Consider the following 26,705-nt stretch of genomic DNA (forward strand, 5'->3'; position numbering starts at 1 on the left):
CACTGGAAGCCTCATCCTCACCCCTGAAGAACTTGCCAGAGAAGAAGTTATGTTGCAGTTGTACGGGACATTAATGAGGTTGCACTTGGAGTATTGTGTTCGGCTGTGGTCACCTTGTTATAGGAAGAATGCTATTAAACTGGAAAGAGTACAGAAGAAATTTACAAGGATGTTGCCAGGATTCAAGAGTCTGAGTTATAGGAAGAGGTTGGACAACCCAGGACATTGTTCTTTAGACTGTAGGAGACTGAGGTGGTGGTGGTGGTGGTGGTGGTGGTGGGGGGGGGGATTCCCTATAGAAGTGTATAAGATCATGAGAGGCATGGATTGGGTGTCTTTTTTCCCTGGGTTGGGGAATCAAGGACCAGAGGGCATCAGTTTAAGGTTAGAGGGTAAAGAATAAAAAGGAATCTGAGGGGGAACTTTTTTTAACGCAGAGGGTGGAATGCATTTGGAATGAGCTGCCAGCAGAGGTCGTTGATGTGGGTACATTGAAAAGGCATTTGGACAAATACATGGGTAGGAAAGGTTGAGAAGGATATGGGGTTAGCGCGGACGGAGACATTTTAGTCAGCATGGACTAGTTTGGGGCAAAGGGCCTGTCTCCATGCTGTAGGACAGTATGACTCTAATTGAGGACTGATTCCTGTGATATTCCATTAGGTACTGAGAGCTTCACAATGAGGGACCTCCCCAGTTCCCTCAATGAAACAAGCCAGGGTTTCCATGTCGGCTTTTCACTTGCCACCACCTGAAGATGACATTACTGTCTCATGCATGTCTTTCATTCTGTCATTTAACCACCTCCTACTTTGCAGCTTAGTACTATATCTGTCATTCCATTGTATCTCAAAGAGGCGTGTATTTTTTCCCATTCCCCCATTTAAGAGCATATTAATGTGGAAAACCTGCTAATCCTGATTAGTGTATTTACAATTCGTTTGTCTCTCTGTAGATGCTGCACGATCTGCTAAATATTTTCAGCATTTTGTGTTCTTGTTTCAAATGTTCAGCATCTGTAGTATTGAACACCTAGGTATAATGAAAACCAGTAACATCTGAAAATTCTGCACACACTGGTCGACAGACCAGCTTCCCCCAAAACACCCGAGTAAGGATTAATTGGGTGGTGCAATGGGAGACGGAATGAACGGGGATAGTCAAATTGTCATCGTTATCCAATAGTATCTCGGCTCAACTCTGTACGTGCATCAAACCCCGCCTTCAGGCTCTTGATGGATCCACACCGCCTTCAGTTTCACAACCTCCGGGTTGATTGCCTGGATCTCTTGCCAATCATTTTGTGAGCCTCACCCAATATTGGAAGTCTGAAATCCATTGCCCAAGTTGCAGAAAGCGTGAAGAGCAGTAGGTAAGTTTATGTGAAGCGCTTTGCCTGTTTACAAAGTATTTAATCACTTTGTAGTTCTTGGGTGCGTCTATTTTGACCGAAAGTTTTTTTTTAATTGTTGGAAGTAACTCTGTTTCTGGTGAGTTCTGTCATGGGCAGACTTTTTTTTTCCACTGAGTTTCCGCCCAACTTTATTAACTCCGCTATTGTAAGAGCTGCTGTAAATCGGTCCTTTGCTTTACTCCGTCATTCTGATCTCACTCTCGGTAGTTGGGGATAGCAGATGCAGAGTGAGTGGTAAACTGGCTGATTTTAATTCTAATGTTGTTTGCTGATTAGTTATGGCGTCAGAAGTGGCCGAGAATGTTAAAGTCTCCGACCTCGCCGAGCACCAGGAGAACCGAGATCAACAGGTACTTTCTCTTCTTTAAATATGACCCCAGATTTTCTAGGGTTTTTTTTCCCTAAAATGTTCACTAAGTACTGCAACCTAAGTAGTGACCTGGGAAATCCTTCCATTGTGTAACTTTAGTGATCTAGTTTGTCACGAGCTTGGGTCTGGTCGTGCAGGGGAAATGCGTTCTGTTCCAATGGGAAGTACTGTATTACTCAGTGCCTTGTGACCTTTGTCCAAGTTTATTCTAAACTATGAAATTCAACGCGTGATTAAGAGCTTGCGTTGTTGCTGCTTGGAGATTCAGCCGCCCTGCGATCTATTTCAACAAATTAATCTTAAAACTAAAGGTGTAGGTAGTGAATTTCGAGCCTGACATTCATTTTGAAACAGTTTCACCCCATGCCAGTTTAAACTTGGTTGTTACTTTTTTTTTCCTTACCCTGCTAATTTCTTGCACTTGAAGTGAGGGCAAAGGTTCAGCGCTTGTGAGGGATGTCTTAGTCTTTGAAACTAACTTCTTTTTGAATTCTCTTGAAATGGATACATGGCAGTAACTAAAGCAGTCTAGAGTTTTGAAGGCTGGGTGGGGGCTGGGAAGAGTTGCAGAATAGTACTTGAAGTACCTTGGGTCACTGAGCCACAATTGAGTGAGAGGATTTTCAGGAGCTCCAGGTTCTGAGATGGATGTGGTCACCAAAACTAGGAGTGAGGCTGATGGACTGGGGAGAGAAATCTTGTGGGATTAGGAGAGGAGGATATGAGCTTGGGTTTTTCTCTGCTCTGATCTCCCCTGTCATTCTGATAGAATGCTAATGTCATAAAAGGAGCTATTCAGATCCAGATCTTTCCAATATTTTCCCCCCTGTAACCCTACAATATTTAATGTTAGACTGGTGTGTCTCAAGCGTTCAGTTGAATGTTGAGGAAGGGTCACTGGACCCATCAACTTTGATTTCTCTCCAGCAAATCCTAGTTTTAGTTTGATCCTTCATCGATTTGTTTCTGTTGAGTCCAAGCCAAAAATTGCAATAACTTTGCAGGTACCTGATTTTCTTTCACCTTTTGCTTCTTTATTGATTAAAGCCACTGTCCTCTTCTCAAACCTTCTGCCAATATAGAGATTCTTCCAGGTGAGTCAGAGGTTCCCCTGCTTCTCCTCCAACCTAGTTTATTGTATCCGACGGGTCTGTTTTGGTGCTGTACAACTCTATAACATTGGGGAGACCAAACGTAAACTTGGCATGTTTCACTGAGCATCTCAGCAGGGGCTGACCTGACCTCCAGTCACTAGGAGAAAGTGAGGACTGCAGATCAGAGCTGAAAATGTGTTGCTGGAAAAGTGCAGCAGGTCAGGCAGCATCCAAGGAGCAGGAGATTAATTCCTGAAGAAGGGCTCATGCCCGAAACGTCGATTCTCCTGCTCCTTGGATGCTGCCTGACCTCCTGCGCTTTTCCAGCAACACATTTTCAGCTCCCAGTCACCACCCAATTTAATTCCTCTTCTCACTCCCTTTCTGACATGGCGATCCTCCGCCTCCCCTATTGCTACAGCGAGTCAGACCACAGATTGGAGGAACAAACACCTCCTCTTCTGCCTGGGCAGCCTACAGTCGGAGGACTCCACATTGAGTTGTCCAATTTCAAATAATTCTGTCTCTCTTTTTTTCTCTTTCCCCCCCCCCCCCCATCAATCTTCCAATTGACCAACCAGGTTGTACCCTCTACTTGTGTTCCTCTCCCTTTCCTGCCCCCCCCCCCCCCCCCCCCTTATCTTCAGCTCTCCTTACACCCATCCCCAACCCTGAAGAAGGGTTACACCTGAAACATTGACTTCTCCACCTCCTGATGCTGCCTGGCTTGTTGTGTTCTTCAGCCTCTAATATGGAGTTTCTACCCATCTACTGTGAGGCCCCTTGTGATTTTGAAAACATTCGTCAAATCTTTTTCCTGATCTCTCTTCAAGGAGATGAGAAGTTCTCCAATCTACTGAATTGCGTAGTCTTTTCCTGCATCACCTTGAATATGCAACCCAGAAATGGACATAGTGCTGCAATAGAGGATGGACCGTAATCAGTTATAAGGTTCACTTTCTTGCTTTTGTGTTCTGCTACTTTGAAGTCCATAGGACCATATGATTTCTGAGCAGAAGTAGACCATTCAGCCTGTTGAATAGCAGACTTGATGAGTTCATGGCTGATAATCCTTAACACCCCTTCTTCCTTTTTCACCACAATCTTTGATTTCTTTATGGATATTTTAAAAATCTATTTTTTTTGCCACGAGTATAATTGAAGATTTGCTTGACCATTTTATTGGTCTAGCATACCCTAGTGCCTTCTGGCATCTATGTAAAAGTGTTGACAGTAAAATAAGTTCTAACATTAATGAATTCATGGGATGTGAGTGTTGCCATCGCTAATTACCAAGAGTGCAGTTTGTTCAATCATGTTGCTGGAAGTCCAGAATTACCTGTCAGCCAGACCTGATAAGTAGGGTGGTTTTGTTCCCTAAAAGACACTCTCCAGTAAAATCTTTTTTTAAAAGTAAAGATCACTTGCGTGAATAGGTTCCCCTTTTTTTATTCCAAAACCAATTGCAAAGTTTGTCATTGCAACCAAAAGCAGATTCCAAAGGCATTTACTTAAGACTGATAGGTTATAGAAGATTAAACCTCCAGCCTTAAAACTGGACAAGAGGGCTAGAATTCTGTCTTGTGTAAATAAAAGAATTGTGTTTCCAAGAGTCAAAGTTTAGGAGCTGTATATGATTAAAAGTTAGTGGATACAGTAAACAGGATGGGTATTTGATCAGATTATTTGCTTGTAGTCAGTAAACATTACGCACAAAGTTTTTAAAAATGCTGGAAATGCCTATATCTGCCATCTGTAGAAACTGCACATTTCAGATTTTTAAACTTTTTTTTAAATGACCTGAACTAGTGAGGATTTAAATAGAATTGCAACAAGGAAAATGACTTGCAGTCTGGTCTACCAGAACACTTGGCAGTTACTATGGTTGATATATACTGGTTATTTTGGAGCTAGGACTATTATGTGAAATCATATTTCATTACAAACTAGAGTAACTGCAGTGGCTCACGTATACAAATTGACTTTTTATAGAAGGTTTTTTGTGTACTCCTTTTTATTAGGATTGTGCAATCTTTCGATTTCATAACTATTTCCTTGCACCATACAGTTACTACAAAAGTTCAACTGTACATGAATGTTGTCTCTACTACTGTCCTGAGCGAAGTATTTCTTGAGGCTTGCATCATTGGGGTGCATTGCTGTGCAATGATTTCGTGACTTGTATTTTTAGAATGTGGTGGACAGGGTGACTAACCTGCCTCTTGTGAGCTCTGCCTGTGAAATGGTATCAGCTGCCTACAACAGCACCAAGGAGAATCACCCGTACGTGAAGACCATTTGTGATGTTGCTGAGCAGGGAATGAAGACTATCACAGCTGTGGCTGCCAGTGGTGCCAAACCAATCGTGGACAAGCTAGAGCCTCAAAGTAAGATTGGAGCATACAGCATTTCAGCCCACTGGAATTAAGACACGTGTCCACCGTTTTTTTTTTAAAATGAGACTTGTATACAAAAGTGTGTGAACGCACAAGAGTTTTTCTGAAATGTCAGCTTGAGTCTGCTTATTGCACACTTGAAAGTTGAGCTTGGTGCCCAACAATAATCAAAAGGCAGTAGATGTGAATAGTGCATGTTCTCTCTTAGATTCCACTTGTTGCCAAATATGGTTTAGGCTAGAAATCTAACTGCTTTGTGACTGTATCAAAGTACAGAGGCATTCAGCTATAATTAGATGCTGGATTAGTGGTGCTGGAGCTGTGCTCTTCCAGCACCACCAATCCAGAATCTGGTTTCCAGCATCTGCAGTCATTGTTTTTTACCTCTATAAATAGATGCCTAAAGACTATCCTTAATGTTTTTTATAAATGATACTTAACTTGTACTCATTCTTTTAACACTTTTTTTAAAGATCTAAAAACCTTGAATGGTAACCACAGGCTGGCCATGCATCAGAGTTTCAGCTGACTAAATTGTAGGACCAAACCCTTTGAGTGCTTCAGAGAATCCTGTTCTGTTTGTTAAAAATGCAAATGTCTGAAATATCATAACTAGATAGCAACAAATATAGCTGCATTAGGTCTATACAGCACCAATATTAGTGTGTTTTTGCTTTTCATCAGTACTGAAGTATCATGTCTGCTGCTACTCCAATAAATAGTCCTTTCCCTTTTTTTTGTTTTAATAAAAAGTGAAAAGTTATTTTGCCTTTGAAAGAAGATACACACTAATAGTCAATTGAAGTTTCGCTTTTTTTTTGTAGTTAAATGCTAATAGTTACCTATAGCTATATCCGTAAACTGAATCCTATTCTGAAGCGCTCTTTTCCTGTCTTGTATTTTCAGACTATTAAAGATGGGTTCCTGGACAAACATCCAAAGGAATCCTGAGCATTTAGGTGTTGCTCACTACAGCCTGTGCTGTAAAGGAAGTCTCAGTTGAAGCTCTGCAATAAAAGTCTATGTCTCTAAATTGCAAGCTTCATTTCAAGTTTAGTAACTTCTTGCAGTTGTCCTTACAGCCATGTTTAAGTGGTGATAACAGCATTTACCAAATGTAATTGCTGAGCTTGTAGGCCATTTCAATTTGTGATGCAGTATAGAAAATGTGCTTCAAAATAAAGTGCAAACATTTAAAGCTTTTTCTTTTAAATGTTAAGTTTTTTTTAATCTGTAAACATTTGGACTCCAGTTCTCAACTCTTTAACAACTTTGCATATATTTACCTTCAACTATGAAATGAGGCAATTGTTCAATGTGATCGTGGATAGATTTGTCAACTTTTTTTTTATTGTTCAGTTGCTGTAGCTAATGAATATGCCTGTAAAGGCTTGGATAAACTGGAAGAGAAGCTTCCAATCCTTCAACAGTCTACACCCCAGGTAAGCGAAACTTCTGCAAGGTGACCCAGCGGATGGTACCTAACCTTACCATTCTATCACTAGGAATATTGCACTTCCAACTCAATGAAGCCCTCTTTCACTCTACTGGCTCGTCTTGCTCCCTTTAATGGCTGCTTTAGATTTTTTAAACTAGTAAGAGGGGCAATGATTATACCTTATGATGTTATCAAATTAATTTAAATACCATGTCTTTTTAAATTTCCCCTCAGTTGTATGTTGATTGAAATGGTGTGCATTGTTTAAAATTGCTTTCTGTATGAATTAAGTGGACAATGAAATTTTTAACTTTTTTTTTAAGATTAGATGACATTACAGTGTGGAAACAGGCCCTTCGGCCCAACAAGTCCACACCACCCCGCCGAAGCGCCACCCACCCATACCTTTGCGTTTACCCCTTACCTAACACTACGGGCAATTTAGCATGGCCAATTCACCTGACCTGCACATCTTTGGACTGTGGGAGGAAACCGGAGCACCCGGAAGAAACCCACGCAGACACTGGGAGAACGTGCAAACTCCACACAGTCGCCTGAGGCGGGAATTGAACCCGGGTCTCTGGCGCTGTGAGGCAGCAGTGCTAACCACTGTGCCACCGTGCCACCCATAACGAGCCCACACCGACCCACCGAAGTGTAACCCACCCATACCCCTACATTTACTCGTACAAAGTATTTTTACTTTTAAGTTTGACTTGGCTCTATATTGAAGTCTTTTTTTAAAAATATAAATACAGGTTGTTGCTGATACCAAAGAGATGGTTTCATCCACAATAACTGGAGCCAAAGATGCAGTCTCCAACACAGTGACTGGAGCGAAAAATGCAGTAACTGGTGCTGTAGATATGGCCAAGGGAGCAGTCCATGGCAGCATAGAGAAGACCAAGTCAGTGATGGCTGAAGGAGTTAACACTGTCATGACGTCCAAAGTAGGGCAGATGGTGGTCACTGGTGTCGACAGTGCACTCAATAAATCTGAAGAGATAGTTGATCACTATCTTCCTATGACCGAGGAGGAATTGGGTAAGTAACGTAACTAATTTTGTATTGCTTCAGAGCACCAAGCCATTGTTTTGAATCCGTTATATGGTTGTGCATATTGGGATATTGGTGGTAGGAAGGAAGGAGGAGGAAAAAATGAGTAATATAGTGTTCCTGGAGGAACACTATCTTTCTTTATTGGAAAAGCAGGAGAACAAAGTAAATCCAACAGTGGTAAATAGTGTTCAATTAGAAATTATGAACTATTCAAAAGTTGTGACTAAATGTATTAGTTTGCAAATAGCTTGTCTTGAGAACCTTAATCAGATTTTGTGTAAGCAAACAATGCTAATATTATAACCAAACTTAAAATGTAAAAAGATCTGCCTTAAATATCACTGCTTTGATTTGAAGATTTCTCTTTTCAGCAAAACTAGCTACTTCTGTGGAAGGCTTTGAGGTGGCCCCAGCACAAACGCAGAGTTACTATGTGCGCTTGGGATCTTTATCTTCAAAGATTCGTCATAGAGCTTACCAGCACTCTGTTTCTAAGATGCAGAAGGCAAGACAAACCAGCCAAGATATTATGGCTCAGCTTCACAACACTGTGGATTTGGTAAGGATCCAAAATTATTGGCTGAATTACTTTTGTAAAAGTGGACTGAAATTTATTCCTTTTCTTCTATGACATCTCAGATCAAATGATGTCCTGTAGGTCTTTAACCTTGCTGTTCCTTCAGCTACTAGAAAGCACACGTTCTTCTGTCAAATTGACACTTAGCTTTTTGAATGTTTATTTTAGATGGTTGTTACTGAATAAAGCTTGCATTTTGTTAAACAATATTGTTTCAACATTAAACTTTAGTTGTGGTGTTATTCTCCAATATAATCCCTCCTCGCAACTAAGGCTTGTCCCAAGTCTGAACTGGACTTTTGTTTTTAATAGGTACTTTCTTAAAAGTAGTAACAAAGGCCATTATTTTGTCTCCCAGTTGTAATTCAAAATTACAAACTAGGTCCTGACTGTCCTCTGTTCTGAAATCACAGATCAAATCAGCATTCCACATCCAAGATGCAGTAGGACAACTAATGTAGTTCAGCTGTGTCTCAATGTGATGGATTTGATTAAAAATGAACAATTATCAGACCTGCTGAGTGGCATTAATTCACCACATGAAATAGGCAGGATTCCAATGAGCTGCCTGAAGAAGTGGTGGAGGCTAGTACAATTGCAACATTTAAGAGGCATTTGGGTGTGTATATGAATAGGAAGCTGAAAATGTGTTGCTGGAAAAGCGCAGCAGGTCAGGCAGCATCCAAGGAGCAGGAGAATCGACGTTTCGGGCGTAATAGGAAGGGTTTGAAGGGATATGGGCTGGGTGCTGGCAGGTGGGACTAGATTGGGTTGGGGTATCTGGTTGGTATGGATGGTTGGGCTGAAGGGTCTGTTTCCCTGCTGTACATCTGTGACTCTATGAACCAAGGTGATTTCAAATTATCAATGACCAGTTGAGCAGAAGGTCTTTCCAGATCTAGTGTGGCTTTTTTGTTTGTTTTTGTTCTGTTACAATAACTTTAATAATTGCAAAGAGGAAAGTCTGGGGTGTAGTTTAAAAAAAAACAATAGTTCATATGTCAATGACCCTTCAATACTAATGTAACTTCTTTCTCACTTCATCTACACTCATTTAAACTGAAACCATGAACAGTTTTCCAGAATTCAGTAAGATCCTGGATTGGTGGTTTTGGAAGCTCTCGCTCTCGCTCTCGCTCTCGCTCTCGCTCTCGCTCTCGCTCAAGAGGGAGAGAAAACTAGGAACAACAGACTAATTAAACAACAAATGCTGGAGACGACTGTGGGTCAGGCAGCATCCATGGAGAGGGAGCAAGTTAATGTTTTGAGTTTAGATGACTCTTCATCAGATGAAGCATTTGGACTCCAAACTTAACTTGCTTTCTCTCTCCATGGATGCTGCCTGACCTGTAATCTCCAGCATTTTACTGTTTTCAGTAGAGATTGCAGAATCTGCAGTAATTTGTGCCTATTACAGACTAACTAGCCTCCTACCATAAAGAATGGACTCCAATTGAATAAGTGGTGTATTTGTAATTGTGTTTAAATGTCCCTATTAGAGTTTACTGAGGATGTTAACTGATAAATTGAAGTGGGTGTTTTCAACCGAGACGACAAAAGCCAATTGACTCTGAGCTGTGAACTTTCGATTCAAAGGTTGTGAATCTTTGTAATTTCCTGAGGGCTGTGAAAATTCAGTCATTTTGTTTAAAAACCTGTCACACTCTCGCTCCCTTTTAAATCATTGCTTTATGTGTGTGTATATGTATGTGTGTGTGTGTGTGTATATGTATGTATACACACACATATATATACACACGTGTGTGTGTGTGTGTGTGTATATATATATATATAATAGTCTAGCCGGGGTGATTAACCACCATCTGATTGGCAGCTGAGAATTCAGGTATTGGACTCTCGTCAGGTTTGTGACTCGCATGAGGAAAATCTTGCTCAAAACCACCTTGGTTTTCAAAACTGTCACTGCACTCTATTTGGATTTTCTATTGTATTTCAGCTTTCAAACGCTGTATGGAGGGGCAACACTGGAAATTATTAGTCTACCAGTCAGTTCAGTCTACTAGCATTTTTGGGTTATGTATCTTTCACAGATTGAATTGGCCAGGAAAGGAGCAGATTCCGCAAATCAGAAACTGCATGATGTCCAGGAGAAACTGCATCAGACCTGGATTGATTGGCAGAAGAAACAGGCAAAAGGTCAAGTGGAGGAAGAAGGGGTTCAGAAGCCAGAGGTAAGGATTTCAATCTTATTCTGGGATCATAAGGTAGAACTTGGCAAGTTATTCTGAAGAGATGGAAAAAAAAAACTGCAGATGCTGGAATCTGAAGTAGACCAGCAGGAGGCTGGGGGAGCACAGCAAGCCAGGCAGCACCAGGAGGCTGGGGGAGCACAGCAAGCCAGGCAGCACCAGGAGGCTGGGGGAGCACAGCAAGCCAGGCAGCACCAGGAGGCTGGGGGAGCACAGCAAGCCAGGCAGCACCAGGAGGCTGGGGGAGCACAGCAAGCCAGGCAGCACCAGGAGGCTGGGGGAGCACAGCAAGCCAGGCAGCACCAGGAGGCTGGGGGAGCACAGCAAGCCAGGCAGCACCAGGAGGCTGGGGGAGCACAGCAAGCCAGGCAGCACCAGGAGGCTGGGGGAGCACAGCAAGCCAGGCAGCACCAGGAGGCTGGGGGAGCACAGCAAGCCAGGCAGCACCAGGAGGTGGAGAAGTCAATGTTTCGGGTGTAACGCTTCAGGACTGGGGGTGAGTGTAAGGGGAGCTACAAATAAATAGGGTGGCAGGGGCAGGATGGTGAAGTGGGGATGGGTAAAGACAGGCAGAGGGTACGACCTGGTCAATGGGAGGAATTAATCTGGTTAGGGTGTTTGTGGGGGAAGGGAGGTCATTTGAATTTGGAGAACTCAATGTTGAGTCCTCCACACTGTGGGCTGCCCAGGCGGAAAGTAAGGTGTCCCTCCAATTTGCGGTTTGGTTTGTGGCAATGGAGGAGGCCAAGGATGGTCATGTTGGGAAGGGGAATTTAAAATGGGCGGTGACTAGGAGGTCCAGTCCATCCCTGCAGTCCTGACAGATAATTGGCAAACTGTTTCCTAAGTTTACGTTTCTTCTCTCTGATGTAGAGAAGACCACATCGGAATCTTCTGATGCTGTAAACTGGGTTCAAAGAGAGGCAGATGAACCCCTCTCACCTGGAAGGTCTGTTTGGGGCCCTGGATGTGGGTGGGAAGTGGGGTGGTGTACTGGTAGGTTTTGCATCTTTTCTGGTTGCTGGGGAAGGTCATTGTGAAGGGCATACTGCCAAATAAAGGAAACTTCATAGAATCCCTACTGTGCTGAAAGGGGCCATTTGCACTAACCCTCCAAAGAGCATCCTACCCAGACTCCTCATCCCTGTAACCCCACATGAAGTGTTTAGCATGGCGAATCCACCTAATCTGCACATCTTTGGACTGTGGGAGGAAATCAGAGCACCTGGCAGAAACCCATGTAGACACGGAGAACATCCAGACAATAGGTGTAGGAGTAGACCATCCTGCCCTTCGAGCCAGCACTATCATTCATTATGATCGTGGCTGATCATCCGCAATCAGTATCCTGTTCCTGCCTTATCCCCATAACCTTTGATTCCACTATCTTTTTAAGAGCTCTATCCATCTCTTTCTTGAAAGTATCCAGAGACTTGGCCTCCACTGCCAAGTCTAAACTCCAATTAGACAGTCGCGCAAGGCTGGAATTGAACCTAGGTCTGTAGAGCTATGAGGCAGCAGTGCTAACTATTGAGCCACCATGTCATCCAGTCTGAAACGTGCCCAGGCTATTTTAATTGAAGCCACCACCTGCATTACACAAAGGGTTAAATCCCTTACTTCAAAGCAGTGAGTTTAAAGAGAAACTTGTATTCTAGCTGGTAAGTGCAATGCTTCACAAGTCTCCCAGGTCAGTTGTCAATCGATTATTTAATCCCTGATGTTTTCTCCAAAAGGACAGCATAGCATGTTTCTCCTCCTGTTAATGGTATAACAGCCACTCTCTAGTATCCTTAATCCCGAGTAGGTTACTGGACATCTGAAACAATTCATCCAAAGCTCTTTTAATTTCAGATTCTTTCTGTCCTGAATTACCCTTTTTTTTTAAATGTCTCGGTTAGCACCTTGACCATAGAACATAGAACAATACAGCACAGAACAGGCCCTTCGGCCCACGATGTTGTGCTGAACATTTGTCCTAACTTAAGCACCCATCCATGTACCTATCCAATTGCCGCTTAAAGGTCGCCAATGATTCTGATTCTGCCACTCGCACAGGCAGCGCATTCCATGCCCCCACCACTCTCTGGGTAAAGAACCTACCCCTGACATCCCCCCCCCCCCCCCCCCCGCCATACCTTCCACCCTTCACCTTTAAATTTATGTCCCCTTGTAACACTCTGTTGTACCCAGGGAAGAAGTTTCTGACTGTCTACTCTATCTATTCCTCTGATCATCTTATAAACCTCTATCAAGTCCCCCCTCATCTTTCGCCGTTCCAATGAGAAAAGGCCTAGCACTTTCAACCTATCCTCGTCCGACCTATTCTCCATTCCAAGCAACATCCTGGTAAATCTTCTCTGCACCCTCTCCAAAGCTTCCACATCTTTCCTAAAGTGAGGCAACCAGAACTGCACACAGTACTCCAAATGTGGCCTAACCAAGGTCCTGTCCAGCTGCAACATCACTTCACGACTCTTGAATTCAGTCCCTCTGCTAATGAATGCTAATACACCATAGGCCTTCTTACAAGCTCTATCCACCTGAGTGGCAACTTTCAAAGATCTATGAACATAGACTCCAAGATCCCTCTGCTCCTCCACCTTACTAAGAACCTTAACGTTAACCATGTATTCCGAATACTTATTTGTCCTTCCAAAATGGTCAACCTCATACTTGACAGGGTTGAACTCCATCTGCCACTCCTCAGCCCAGCTCTGCATCATATCTAAGTTCCTTTGCGGCTGACAACAGCCCTCCTCACTATCCACAACTCCACCAATCTTCGTATCATCTGCAAATTTACTGACCCACCCTTTGACTCCCTCTTCCAAGTAGCCATCTGTTTATCCAAACCAGTTAATGGGTCCTTTGTAATGATCAGTCTTGTCACTGGGCTCCTAGCTGCATGAAAGTGCATGCCTGACCCTGGTCTAGCCACTGCAGATTGCTTTTGAGGGATAGTGGGCTTGAACCACTAACTGTCCTTTGTAGGGGTAGCATGACTTGTAGATATTAATGGTGTTGCTGCTCTTTCCTTATTAGGAAATAGAAGTCCTGCATGTGCTGCACCATGGAAATTTTTAATGCAGTGATATCAAAATATATTTTTAATTCTAACCTGGGAGAGGTTTACTTTTGTTTTAATAGAATTGGTCTCGCCTAGGTGTTGGCAGCCTTTAAGTGGTAAAAGTAAGCCAGTGCTCTTTATAGCTATGTGCTTCATAACTGGACCTTCATGGTGGTAGAGAGACATTCTCTACTATGGGACAGACTCCTTGTGACCTGTGTAATAGTTGCCTTGTCAGGCAAAGCCTGCAATGGGAATTTTCAGCTAAGATATCTGGACAGTTAGCGTGAGCATGAGCATCACCACTAGCTTTGCTCCCAGTTCTTCCCCCTGCCCCCCCCTCACCCAGCCCCTAGGTTCAACTGCAACTGAGACATTCCTTCTCCCTTTCTACCTACCCCTCTCCCTTTCCCACTCCAACTCCTCCACCCAATTGCAAACAAGTAACCTTTCTACATTAAATTAATGTAGGAAACTGTCCTTTTGTATTCAGTAAGATCCTTTGTGTTGGGATCCCTCAAATTCACCAAACCAAAAGGTGACCAGATTCTGATAGTGTCTCCCTTTGTGTTGCAGCAGCTCGAATCCCAAACCCTAACCATGACTCGCGGTCTCACCCAGCAACTACAGACGACCTGCCTAACTCTCGTTTCAAATGTACACGGCCTCCCTCAACACGTTCAGGACAAAGTGCAGCAGATCCGCAAAACAGCAGAGAGTATCCACACCTCGTTCTCATCTGCCAATTCCTTTGGTGATCTTTCTGGGCAGCTCCTGGCACAAAGCAAAGAGCAGATGCTGAAGATCCGGGAGTCCATGGATGGGGTGATGGACTATGTACTTCACAACACTCCACTCAACTGGATGGTGGGTCCATTCGCTCCACAACTGACAGAGCGGCCGCAGTCAGAAGAGATGGTTGAAATGGATCAAGTTCAAAATTAGACACAACCTGCTTAGATTGATATTAGTAGGTGGTTTATCTCCTGAGACAAACTTTTATTAGGTTTAGTAATCTGAGAATTTGAATTGACCTGGCTGGTTTGACTAAATTGTATTTCTGTCTACACAATCGGCAAATGTGTAACTTTTTTTTTTAAATCTAGAGTCTCTTAATTAAAAATCCCATGCTTACTTAACTGGAGATGACTAAAATGCACAATGGCACTGGAGGGGATGATGCAGAAGTATTAAGTCTAAAAAGTCTATATAAAGTCTAAAGATTTGGTTCTCCATGATATTCATATCTGAATTTTGACATGTGAAAATCATATTGCAATCCTGACTATTTGACCAAAAGGTTATTCTGATCCAATTGGAGTGTGACCTGTGGTGTTTTTTTTTCACTTCTGCTGTTGTATAAAGTTCTAAATCTACAACTTCAGGAGTTTGTCTTTTGGAACATGTACAAGACAAAATCATGTAGTTTTGATTGAGTTCTGGACCTGAATTTTAAAAACTCATTATTGTTAATCTTTTGAAACCTTGAAAGAGCTAGGTTATCTGCATCTTCAAAATATGTACAAGACGCGCGATAAAGTAAAAGTGGCAACATTAGTTGACTTTTTTTTTCTGGTTTCAAATTGCTTGTCATTAATTTTTGAGCACTTTACGTGCAATTTTAGCCAATTAGAGCACCATATACCTGGAGGTTTGCATCACTTTAAGGTTTTTTCAGTGTTTCCAATAAATAAACCAAAAACAGTGCTGTCACTTTATGGAAAATTTAACCATATTGTACTGTAATATGTAAAATTCTTATTGGCTTTTCACCTTTATAATCTGACTAACTACTAGACCTGTATAAGAGGTTCCTTTGGCAGAGGATAAACACAAGTGGATTAGTAGTAGATTGACTTGTTTAAAATAAAGTGCACATTTCATTTCTAATTGTGACTAGACATTTTGGATTTACGCTGGCTTTTTTTTAAAAGTTTATATGTTCAAGCTTGTGTAACAGTATGTAATTTGGTATGGTAAATTAGAAATTTGCACAGTGGGGATCCAAGATGGTGGCGACCCAGCAAGTCTGAGTCTATAGTGCTCCTCCCAAGACTTGGGCAAAGTGGGCCACCCACCCCCACCACACTCACCAAATCACTTAAAATTGCTGTTTAATTTAATTAGTTGCTTAGTATTAAATTTAAACAATCTAATCTTTAGTAAAAATGACCAAAGGGAAGGGACCCACAGCTCTCAGCAAGCAGGAACCCCTCCCCCACCCTCTCCAGCTGCAGCAGAGGTGTCCGCAACCGCTCCGGGGGACTCACCTACAGTGGTGAGCCTTGTGGAAGTCATCTCTAAAATGGATGCGAAGACCGACGCTTTCATTGAAGAATCCCGAAGCCGCTGGGACTCACTCTCGGCCGCGCTGCAAAAGCACGACCGCGACATTAAAGAAATCGAGCGCCAAGTCGGAGGGGCGGAGCTAAAGGCTGCAACCTCCGAAACTACAACCCAATCGGCCGTGGATCGGGTCCGGACACTCGAACAGCGAGTTTGGACCTTGGAGAATCATTGATGACCTCAATAATGGAGGTCGTCGAAAAAATATTCATTTGCTGTGCCTTCCTGAACGGGAAGAGGAAGGCTAGCTTAGTGTTTCTCGAGCAGTGGCTTCCAAAGCTGTTAAATCTAGAGGCTGGATCAGGCCAGGTAAGGGTAGAATGGGCCTACCGGGTTGCAATACGCGGGCCCGGCTCGAACCAGCGCCCCCGCCCGGTCATCTTCCGGCTGCAGAGCTATAAGGAGAGGCAAATACTCCTAGAAGCCTATAGACATCTTGGAAAAGATTCCCAAGCCATGATCTATAAAGGATCCAAGATCATGTTATTCCAGGACTTTTCCCCAGCTCTGGTCCGAAAGAAGGCATTTGATGAGGTGAAGAAGTGTTTAAAGGACTTAAATATTCAGTACTCCTTACGCTACCCAGCGACGCTACACTTTAACCATGAAGGATCCGTGTATAACTTTGGATCGCTGGAAAAGGCTAAGGAATTTTTGGACTCTCTTAGATAAATTATAATAGATAATGGATGTTGGTTTGCCTCCCCACCCCCCCCCACTTCGGTTTACAACTTTCCCCCTCTTTCTCCCCCCCCCCCCCACCCTTTTTCTTACCTTACTGTTTAATATTAATCTTGGGGGGGGGGGGGGGAGAGAGATTATTTATTTGTTCTCTTTAACGATTTCCCCCCCCCGGGCTTTTTTAAAAATTATTCTATGTATGTGTGTGTATATGCCGGGGGATTTAGTTAATGTTGGTGGGGGGAGGTGGTTACCTTTTTCTATTTTACCTCTGTCTCTAGGAGCGGGGTTGTTTTCCCTTGTTATTTTGTATTATTACATTTAATTATCATTGTTGAGGTTGTAATTATAGTTATATGTTTATACATGGTATTAACATTACCAAATATATCCAGGTGTTGGTGTGGGTGGGGGTAGGGTGCTCACTGTTAACTCTAGCTTTGTATTATATCTGAATTCTCATCCTATTGAGGAGCGCCTGGGTCAAGGGTGGGGCATTGGTTGGGAGAGGATATGGACCTTTGGAAAGGAAGTGACACCCCCTGGGAACAAGGGGGAAAATCTCCATTTAAATACGTTTTATACTTTTTTATTATTTAGAAATAGTTTTTTATTATACTGTTGTGAGTGTATTAGAGAGCCTTCATTTTTGTGAATTTTATATGCTCTATGCTCGGGATGTTCTGGATAAGGTTTCCCCTCCCGAGGGATCTCTGATTTGCCAGGACGATTATGGTTGGTCAGTCGGTTAAGTGGTGCACCTGGAATGTCAAGGTGTGTAATTCGCCAATCAAAAGGAAGAAAATATTATCAAATCTTAAGAAAGAAAGAATTGATATAGCTCTCCTACAGGAGACAAACCTGTTGGATAAAGAACACTTGAAATTACAACAGGGTGGATTTGATTAGGCCTTTTTTTCTTCTCTTAGCTCAAAGGTAGGGGAGTTGTTATTCTTATTTGGAAGAATTTCCCTTTCAAAATCCTAAATCAGATAAAAGATGAATCTGGACGATATATTCTGATTAAAGCCCTTATAAATGGAGAGGACTATGGGATTTTAAATTTGTACTGCCCCCCCCCCCCCCCCCCGACACACCCCTTTAAATTTATAACGGAAGACTTCTCAAAATTGATGGCTCTTGGTGCCCGTCATACATTTAAAGTCTCCCCCTATAATTGTATTATGGATCCGGAAATAGATAGGATTCCCAAGAGTACTGCAGGAGTATCTCCCAGATCTAGACAATTGGTGGGTCTGAACAAAGAATTAGGATTAGTAGATGTATGGCGATGTCTTCATCCACAGGGCAGAGATTTTTCTTTTTACTCCAATCCACATGTCATACCAGAATTGATATGTTTTTTGCCCCCTTGATTTTTATAAATTCCATATCATCCTGTAAAATAGGTAGTATAGCAATTTCCGACCACGCTGCTGTATATATGGAAACCAAGGCGAGGAACAACGGGACATCCCCTCGGCATTGGCGTATGGACCCCTCCCTAATGAAAGACAGTAAATTTGTAAAGTACTTCTCTCAAGAATTTAAAACTTTTTTAGAAATTAATTTAGGTACGGCTAGTAACCCATCAATGATGTGGGAGACCATCAAAGTTTACACGCGAGGTTTGATCATCTACTCAGCGACCCAGAAAAAATTACAGGGAGAACAACAGCGTCTGCTCGAAGCTCGCTTAAAAGCAGCTGAAATTGCATACGCTGATAGACCTTCTATCATCAAATTGCAAAGGATTACAGCTCTTAGGACAGCTCTAAACACACTTACCCAAACGGCTAAGAGGGAAATATTATTTGCAAAGCAAAGGTTATATGAATTTGGCGACAAACCGGGTAGATACTTAGCATTTCTTGCAAAGGAAAAAAAGGCCCCTCAAACTGTCATGTCTATCAAGGAAAGTACGGGTATTTTGACTCATGATCCTAAAAGGATTACTGCAATCTTTAGAAAATTCTATTCTGATTTATATAAATCACAGGATTGTGAAGACAGGACTAGGAGGATGTAATCATTTTTTAAAAATTTGACCTTTCCGGGCCTAACTCCGGAACAGGCATCGGCCTTAAATGCTCCCCTAACAGTCCAAGAAATACTTGACGCAATCAGGCAACTTCAGAGCGGTAAGACACCGGGCCCAGATGGTTTTCAAGCTGAATTCTAGAAAGAATTTATAGAAATATTGGCTGGTCCACTTATGGACATGTATAACTATGCATATAGTCAGAGCTGTCTCCCGCCTTCGCTGAAAGAGGCAAATATCTCTCATCCTTAAAAAAGGAAAGGATCCAGAAGATTGTACGTCATACAGACCAATATCCTTGCTAAATGTAGATTTTAAAATCCTTTCTAAAATGTTAGCATTGAGACTAGAAAGGGTACTGCCACATATCATAAAGGAGGATCAGATGGGGTTTATTAAGGGCCGTAGATCATCCAATAATATAAGAAGAGTTTTGAATTTGATTCAAGCCTGCCATCAGGGAAAGATACCAGGAGTAATAGTTTCATTAGACGCGGAAAAGGCATGCGATAGGGTTGAATGGTCATATTTGTTTTACACATTGGAAAGGTGTTTACCAATTGGGTCTCAACATTGTATAGTGATCCCAAAGCAGTTGTGGTTACCAATGGATTAGGTTCGGATAGCTTCAGTGTGGGTAGGGGCTGCTGTCAGGGATGTCCTCTCTCGCCATTGTTATTTACGCTAATAATTGAACCACTAGCAGAAGCTATATGGGCTGATTCTAATATAACGGCCCTGAGGATTGGTACAGGTAAACATAAAATTACCCTTAATGCAGATGATGTTCTTCTATTCCTCAGTAATCCTCTGATGTCCGTACCTCGCTTAATCCAAGTTATTAATACATTTAGTGCATTCTCAGGCTATAAAATTAATTTCTCAAAATCGGAGGCTATGTCAATGGGTGGCCTTGCTATGATACCCCACTTAGCGGACGGATCCCATTTTCCCTTTCATTGATCCCTGGAGGGTTTCTTATATTTAGGCATTTTTATTACCCCAGTATTTGGTCAGTTATACAAGGCTAACTTTGTGCATTTACTGGAGAGGATAAGGCAGGACCTCCAGCGGTGGGGAGACCTTCCAATTTCCTGGCTGGGTAGAATAGCACTAATTAAAATGAATGTCATAGGGTGAGGGTCTCCTACACCCTATGAGAATGCTTCCGGTGATGCTGCCAAGGCTGGCACTACGTAAATTATACGGCTGGTTGGGTTCCTTTATTTGGAATCATATACGGCCCCTCATTAAGCTGAAGAAGCTACAGCTGCCACAGGCAAGGGGAGGATTGGATTTCCCAGATTTTAGGAAATATCAGTTAAGTTCCCTATTAAGTTACATAGCTGATTGGGTCTTATCTGATCCACAATCAGTCTGGCTGGACATCAAGGCTTCTCAAGTAAAATGCCCACTTATTAACCTTTTATTTTCAAGAGGAAAATCATTACGGATCACTGTAAAAACCCTATAATACTAAACACAATTAAAGCTTGGAATATAATGCGGCAAAATGAGGGCAACTCACATAAAACATCCCCCTATGCGCCGATAGTGGGAGCATGGGGATTCCAACTGGGGTTTACAGACGCCACTTTTAAACTCTGGAGATCCAGGGGTATCTCATGTCTAGGATACCTATTTAAAGATAGGGTCCTGATGTCTTTTGAACAGCTGCGTCAGAAGTTCGGATTACCTAATGGAGACCTCTATCGATACTTTCAAATTCGAGATTATATACAGAAGAAGACTACGTTATTAGATAGTCTTTATAAATCAGGTAGAGAATGTAGAGTACTACGACCAATGGGGGTATCCTCCATCAGTACTATTTATCATTTACTACATGATGAAGTATCGGGAGATATGGACAATCTGCTTAAAACATGGGATCAGGAATTGGGACTAGAAATCTCTATAGAAACGTGGAATGACATTTGGGAAAACGCCAGAAGAATCACCATCTGTAACAGAACTCAGGCTATCCAGCTGAAGATACTTCATAGGGCCCATATAGCACCGGATCGACTGGCAAAATTTAAGGCAGGAGCATCTCCAATGTGTCCCAAATGTAAAATAGAGGTGGGCACTCTTGTACATTGCCTATGGACCTGTCATAAGATCCGTAGATACTGCACTAAAGTAGCAAGTACCCTGACAGAAATTTTAGGAACGGAAATGAAAGTGGACCCTTTTGGGCTTTTCGAACTTTCCCTCCCTGGATATGCACGGGAAGAGACTATTTTCTATTCTCTCTTTCTGTGCAAGGAAATATATTTTGGTAAACTGGGTGGCTGAGGGCCCCCCTGGACTTTCAAAATGGCACAGATTAATTATGGAATGTATTCCCCTTGACTTCCTTACAAATATGGTGCACCAAAAGACCAAATTATTTTATAAAATATGGCAGCCCTACTTGAATTATATGAATACAGATATTTCGGCTATCCTAACAAGGGCTTTTATTTAATTGAGATTACGAACCTGGCTGGTCCGGGGCCCCTTGGGAGAGGAATCCCGCACGAATACGGGGTTTTGTTACATTTGATGTTAACATATTCCGAGCATGTATCTCACTACCCAATTTCTATGTTATCCACTTTTTTTTCTCTCTTTCTCTTATTTGAATAATGTAAGAGACTTAAATATACACTCTGGTTAGTTATAGGTTAGATTAGTAGTTAGTTGAGTTTTGTTTTTTTCTCTTTCTCGGTATTTTTCTTTTGTTAAATTTTGATTATTACATATTTAAGATTTAATTGTATATCAATGTTTGTACTTGAGAGTTTTGTTTATTTTTGTAAACTTGTAAAAATGTTAAATTTCTAATAAAAATATCTATATAAAAAAAGAAATTTGCACAGTACAATTTTTCACTTGTAATTTGAACTGGTTTATGAAAGTCTAATAACTAGAGTCATGTGCTGTGATGCCACAGTTGAAAGATTTGTAAAATACAAAATGCAGTTATTTAATTAGTGCCTCATGATCCCGAGCATTTTGGTACACTTCACGTTTTCATACAGTGACTCTACAGACACATTTATCAAGTGAGTTCCTGCAATATCATCATGACCAGATGAACTGTGAATGATATCCTGAAAGATCAGTTCTGTGCCAAATAGTGCAATGGATTTTTAAAACATTAAATTGCTTTAGGATCGAATTCAAAATATTGTTATTGTTCAACAACGCTACTGCCATAGTACTGAAATTTCCAAAAGGGGAGTTGAACTCTGCTTCTTTTTACTAAGGTGCTGTTGCTCCAATATTGTCAACTTGGCTTTTTGCTTGGATGTCTTCAAACTATTCTTTAATATTAAAAATATGTAAATAATGACTGAATTACATGTGGTAATGTTTGAAGACAGGCAGAAATCTTGGTCAATCAGTAAAGAGGTGCTCTAAATGCCTTCTATTCTTGGAAGTTTTAGCCATGACTAGGGGCAAAAATACCAAAAGGTACCTTTTGTATGGTACATGGAAGTAATTCTTGGATATAATGGTTTTAGTGCCTTACATTCTAACCAGAGAAGGAAAAAACTAGAAAAATCTACCCATGGAAGGTGTTCAATGAAAATGAAGGAAAATTAGTTTTCTGAAAGCTGTAAAAGTAGGAATGTAGAAACAAGAATAGGTCTTAAACCTAACTGTTCCACCATTTTAATGCAATCATGGCTAGTTTACTTGTTTGATTCCTTTTGGATACATTACCAATTGGTGTAGAGTTAGGGAGGTCATCTGATACCTATCAATCTCTCCTTGCTATAATGGCATTTCCATAGCCATTAGAGAATTCCAAAGTTTAAAAAACAGGGTTATTCATCCTAAACGACATTCATTATTTTTAAGTTGTCCCTTAGTTCTAATCTCCACAACTTAAGGAAATTTATTACCTATATCTACCCTGTCTATCCCTTTTTTTAAAAGTAGGTTGCTTGTTTTAACCAGATCTCCCCTTTAGCATGCTGGAGAACACCAACTCAGTTTACCCAATCACTTCCCGACTCAGGCGACTGACTGTGTGGAGTTTGCACATTCTCCCCGTGTCTACGTGGGTTTCCTCCAGATGCTCCGGTTTCCTCCCACAGTCCAAAGATGTGCAGGTCAGGTGAATTGGCCATGCTAAATTGCCCGTAGTGTTAGGTAGGGGGGTAAATGTAGGGGAATGGGTGGGTTGCGCTTCGGCGGGTCGGTGTGGACTTGTTGGGCCGAAGGGCCTGTTTCCACACTGTAAATAGTCTAATCTAATCTAATCTAAAGTCTGGTTGCACTCCATCTGTGGCAATGATTTTTTTCAAGTAAGACCAAAATTATACATGTTCCAGTTGTGGAACTTCAATCCAGTTGATGCAAGACTTCACTACTTCTATACCACAATAAAGGCTGACGTTTCTGTTGCACCTGTAGGTTAGCTATTGGTGTCTTATCAACAAGGACACCTAGGTCCCTTTGCATATGCACACTTTCCAACCTCTTACCAATCAAGAAATACTTTTGTATGTCTGTTTCTCCTACCAAAGTGGATAAACTCCTTTCTCAGCATTATATTCTATCTGCCATGTTCTTACCCGTTCACTAACCCAATCATCCTCACAACGTACATTTTCATTTAGCCTTGTATTCTCTGCAAATGTGGAAATATCACATTTGGTCCCCACATTAAATCACTTGACATGATGGAAAATTGCTGTGGGCCAAGTTCTGATCCTTACAGTATCCCACAAATCACAGCCTGTCCAACACAGAATGACCTGTTTGTTCTGTGTTCCTATTCTTTTTGTTAACCCATGATCCCAAGTGATGTAATTTTGCTAACCAACCTCCTGTAGGGGTGGGGAGATGTTATCAAAAGCCTTCTGCAAGTCCAAGAATGCTACATTTGTTGACTCCTTTATCAATTTTGTTAGTAACATCCTCATCCTAAAAAAAACCAACTTTGTTAAACTCTGTTTTCCATTCACAAATCCAAGTGTTCATTTATCTCATCCTTATAACAGATTCTAGCATTTTCCCTTCTACTGACATAAGATGAACAGATCTGGAGCTTCCTGTTTGTTTTATTATCATTCTATTGTTAAACACTGCCATGACATTCACTAGCTTCAAATCTGCAGGGATCATTTGAGAATCTTTAGAACTTTGGAAGATAAATCACGCATACATCATTATCCCCTTAGTCTGTCCCTTCAAGACACTAGGATAAAGAATATCAGGTTTTCAAGATTTACCAACTTTCAGACCCATTAATTTCTCCATTATTATTTTCTTAATTAATATAATTATCTTCAACTCCCCCTCCTCCCTCATCACTTGGATCTCTAGTTCTGGGAGATTACTTATACCTTTCTCAATGAAAATAGTCCTAAAGCAATTATTTAACTTATCTGCCATTTCTCTTCATAATAAATTCTCCTGACTCTGTAATGGATTCATGTTCATCTTAACTAAACATTTTCAATTCATGTTCACTTAAGAACATATTTACTACCCATTTTTATGTATTTTGCTAGACTGCATTCATATTCCGTTCCTTATCAGTTTCTTAGTCCTTGTTTGCTGTATCCTAAAACCCTCCCAATCATGCAAATTGCTACTATTTTTGCCAACTTTATAAGCTTTTCTTAAAAGATGTTGTACAAGCCAAACTTCTTTTGTCAGTCATGGATGACTGACGTTTTTTGAGGTTCTGTACTTTGAAGGAATGTGTTGTCTCATCCTAAGTAATCGCTCATCAAAGACTAGCCATTAGAAATGTCCGACATGCCTTTCCCAATTCATCTTAGCCAATTTGTGCCTCATATCCTCATAATTTCCCTTATTAAAATTTAATCCCCTTGCTTCGAAATGAACTAGCTCACTTTCAAACTTAAAATTCTATCATATGGTTTTAACTCATTGCTAGATTTTTTTTCTGACAAGATTGTTAATTAGCTCTTTTACATTACATGATACCAGATCCAAAATAGCCTGTCTTCTAGTCAGATCCTCAACGTACTCCTCTAGAAAACCATTCAGACACACTCCAGAAACTCACCTTTCACAGCTTTTGTGGTCAATTGGTTTCCCCAGTCTATACAGAGGTCACCTATGATAACTGTGCTTTCCATTCTCCAGTCATCTCTTAACTTCTCAATACCATTAATTGCATTGAATTGAATTAACTTTATTGTCACATGTACTCACATGAGTACAAAATTTACAAGTCACCACTTACAGCGCCATCTTAGATACAAAGGTATTAAGGTACAGATTGTTGAGTATAAATTCTAAGAAAAAAATTTAGAAAAATAAAGAAATGAAACGTAATTAATACAACCACCACTATTCAGTGGGTTATAAATCCAACCTAGGTCTGCAGCTCCTTGCTATTTCTGAATTCCACTCAAATAGATTTCATACATCATTCTCCCAATGTGAGATCTTCCCTTACTAATTATGAATTCCATCCCTTATTATCAGTGCAACTCCGCCTTCTTTTCTGTCTGTATTTCCTGAACATTAAATATTCAGGTATATTCATTTACTGGTCACCAGGCAGCCAAAGGTTTGTAAAGGCAAGTAGATTATATCCATTTATCTCTAATTCTGACTTTAGATCATTTATCTTGTTGCAAACACTCTCAGGTAGAGTTCCCTTAACTTTGTCTTTTGTACATCATTCTGCATTCGAAGCGTACTCAAGGCCTGGTTTTATTTCTCCTGTGTCCTCGTCTCCCGAACAGCTTGTCACTTCCTGTTAACCACATTCTTCCAATTTGAGTTAACCTTCAGGTTCCTGTTCTTCTGACAGGTTATTTAAGCCAACCCAAACAGCACTAGTACATACTACCGTGTGCGATATCAGTCCCAGTCCAGTTAAGATTTGACCCATCCAGCTTGTCCAGATCCTACCTGCCCTTAACAAGGCACAATGCCTCAGAAATCTGATTCCATTCCTCCTGCACCAGTTCTCCAGCCATTCATTCAATTCAATCTTCCTCTTATGCTCACGAGCACATGGTACTGGGGTTATTCCTGAGATTACTGTTCTTGAGATCCTGCTTTTTAATTTCCTTTCTAACTCCCTATCTTTAGGACCTCATCCCACTCCTAACCTGTATCAATGGTATTAATGATTTACGGATAAACATCTTCCCCAAGAAGGATGTCTTGCAGTTGCGACATATTCTTGAGGGAGAAAGAGTGAACTGCAGATGCTGGAGATCAGAGTCAAAAAGTGTGGTGCTGGAAAAGCACAGCCGGTCAGGCAGCATCCGAAGAGCAGAGAGTTGGCGTTTCGAGCATAAGCTTTTCATCAGGAATGTGAGGGGGGCCCAAGGAGTCTGAGAGATAAATGGGAGGGGGTTGGACCTGGGGGAAAGTAGCTGGGAATGTGATCAGTAGATGAAGGTGGGGGGGTGATGGTGATAGTTTTGAGCAGATAGGTAGGAAGGAAGATGGACAGGTAGGACAGTTCAAGAGGCTGGTGATGAGTTGGAAGGTTGGATCTAGGATAAGGTGGGGGAAGGGGAGATGAGGAAACTAATGAGCCTGTGTGGGTGGAGGATCCCAAAGGGTATTCTTCCTCCAGGCATCAGGTGGCTAGAATTTGGCAGTGGAGGAGGCCCAGGACTTGCATGTCCTTGGCAAAGTGGGAGGCAGAGCGACCCTGACATCAGGGAGGAAACATATCATTCCTGGAGTCATGTTTGATACTGCAGAAAAGCCTGTCTGATCCCTGATTATGAAATCCCCCATCATTGTTGCCCTTCCATTCTGCTTGTACAGCTGAGACACATTTGGTGCCATAGACTCGGTGTTGGCTGCACTCCTTGAGGAACCATGACACTCATGGTTTCCAGAATGAAATACTGATTAGCAAGTAGGGTACACTCAGGGGACTCCTCCACTACCTGCCTCATTCTCCCAGACTGCCTGCTGTCACCCATTCTCACCTTGCCTGCACAATTCTAATCTGCAGTGTGATCACTTTCTTACGTGTGCTATCCTTTTAGTAGTGTCACTCA

At 41.6% G+C, this 26,705-nt stretch overlaps 1 protein-coding gene across 1 annotated transcript; it reads left to right on the top strand.

Moving 5' to 3' along the window:
• The first annotated feature begins 1,240 nt into the window (after positions 1-1,240).
• Positions 1,241-15,518, top strand: LOC122565218 (perilipin-3-like). The gene is made up of 8 exons (XM_043720971.2): positions 1,241-1,372; positions 1,691-1,764; positions 5,070-5,265; positions 6,634-6,716; positions 7,471-7,756; positions 8,143-8,330; positions 10,400-10,540; positions 14,205-15,518. The coding sequence occupies exons 2-8, from the start codon at positions 1,693-1,695 to the stop codon at positions 14,571-14,573; spliced, it is 1,335 nt and encodes a 444-aa protein (XP_043576906.2). The 5' UTR covers positions 1,241-1,372; positions 1,691-1,692; the 3' UTR covers positions 14,574-15,518.
• The last annotated feature ends 11,187 nt before the right edge of the window (positions 15,519-26,705 follow it).

Source organism: Chiloscyllium plagiosum, unplaced genomic scaffold, assembly GCF_037043375.1.
Source record: "Chiloscyllium plagiosum isolate Xiang-an unplaced genomic scaffold, Cpla_swu_hap1 HiC_scaffold_28, whole genome shotgun sequence".
NCBI lineage: Eukaryota > Metazoa > Chordata > Chondrichthyes > Orectolobiformes > Hemiscylliidae > Chiloscyllium > Chiloscyllium plagiosum.

Excerpts from the sequence above, each read along its gene's own strand:
- LOC122565218 (XM_043720971.2), top strand. The coding sequence starts at position 1,693 with ATGGCGTCAGAAGTGGCCGAGAATGTTAAAGTCTCCGACCTCGCCGAG. Across the intron at positions 6,717-7,470 it reads TTCAACAGTCTACACCCCAG|GTTGTTGCTGATACCAAAGA; the intron begins GTAAGCGAAACT and ends ATATAAATACAG. Across the intron at positions 8,331-10,399 it reads TTCACAACACTGTGGATTTG|ATTGAATTGGCCAGGAAAGG; the intron begins GTAAGGATCCAA and ends TATCTTTCACAG.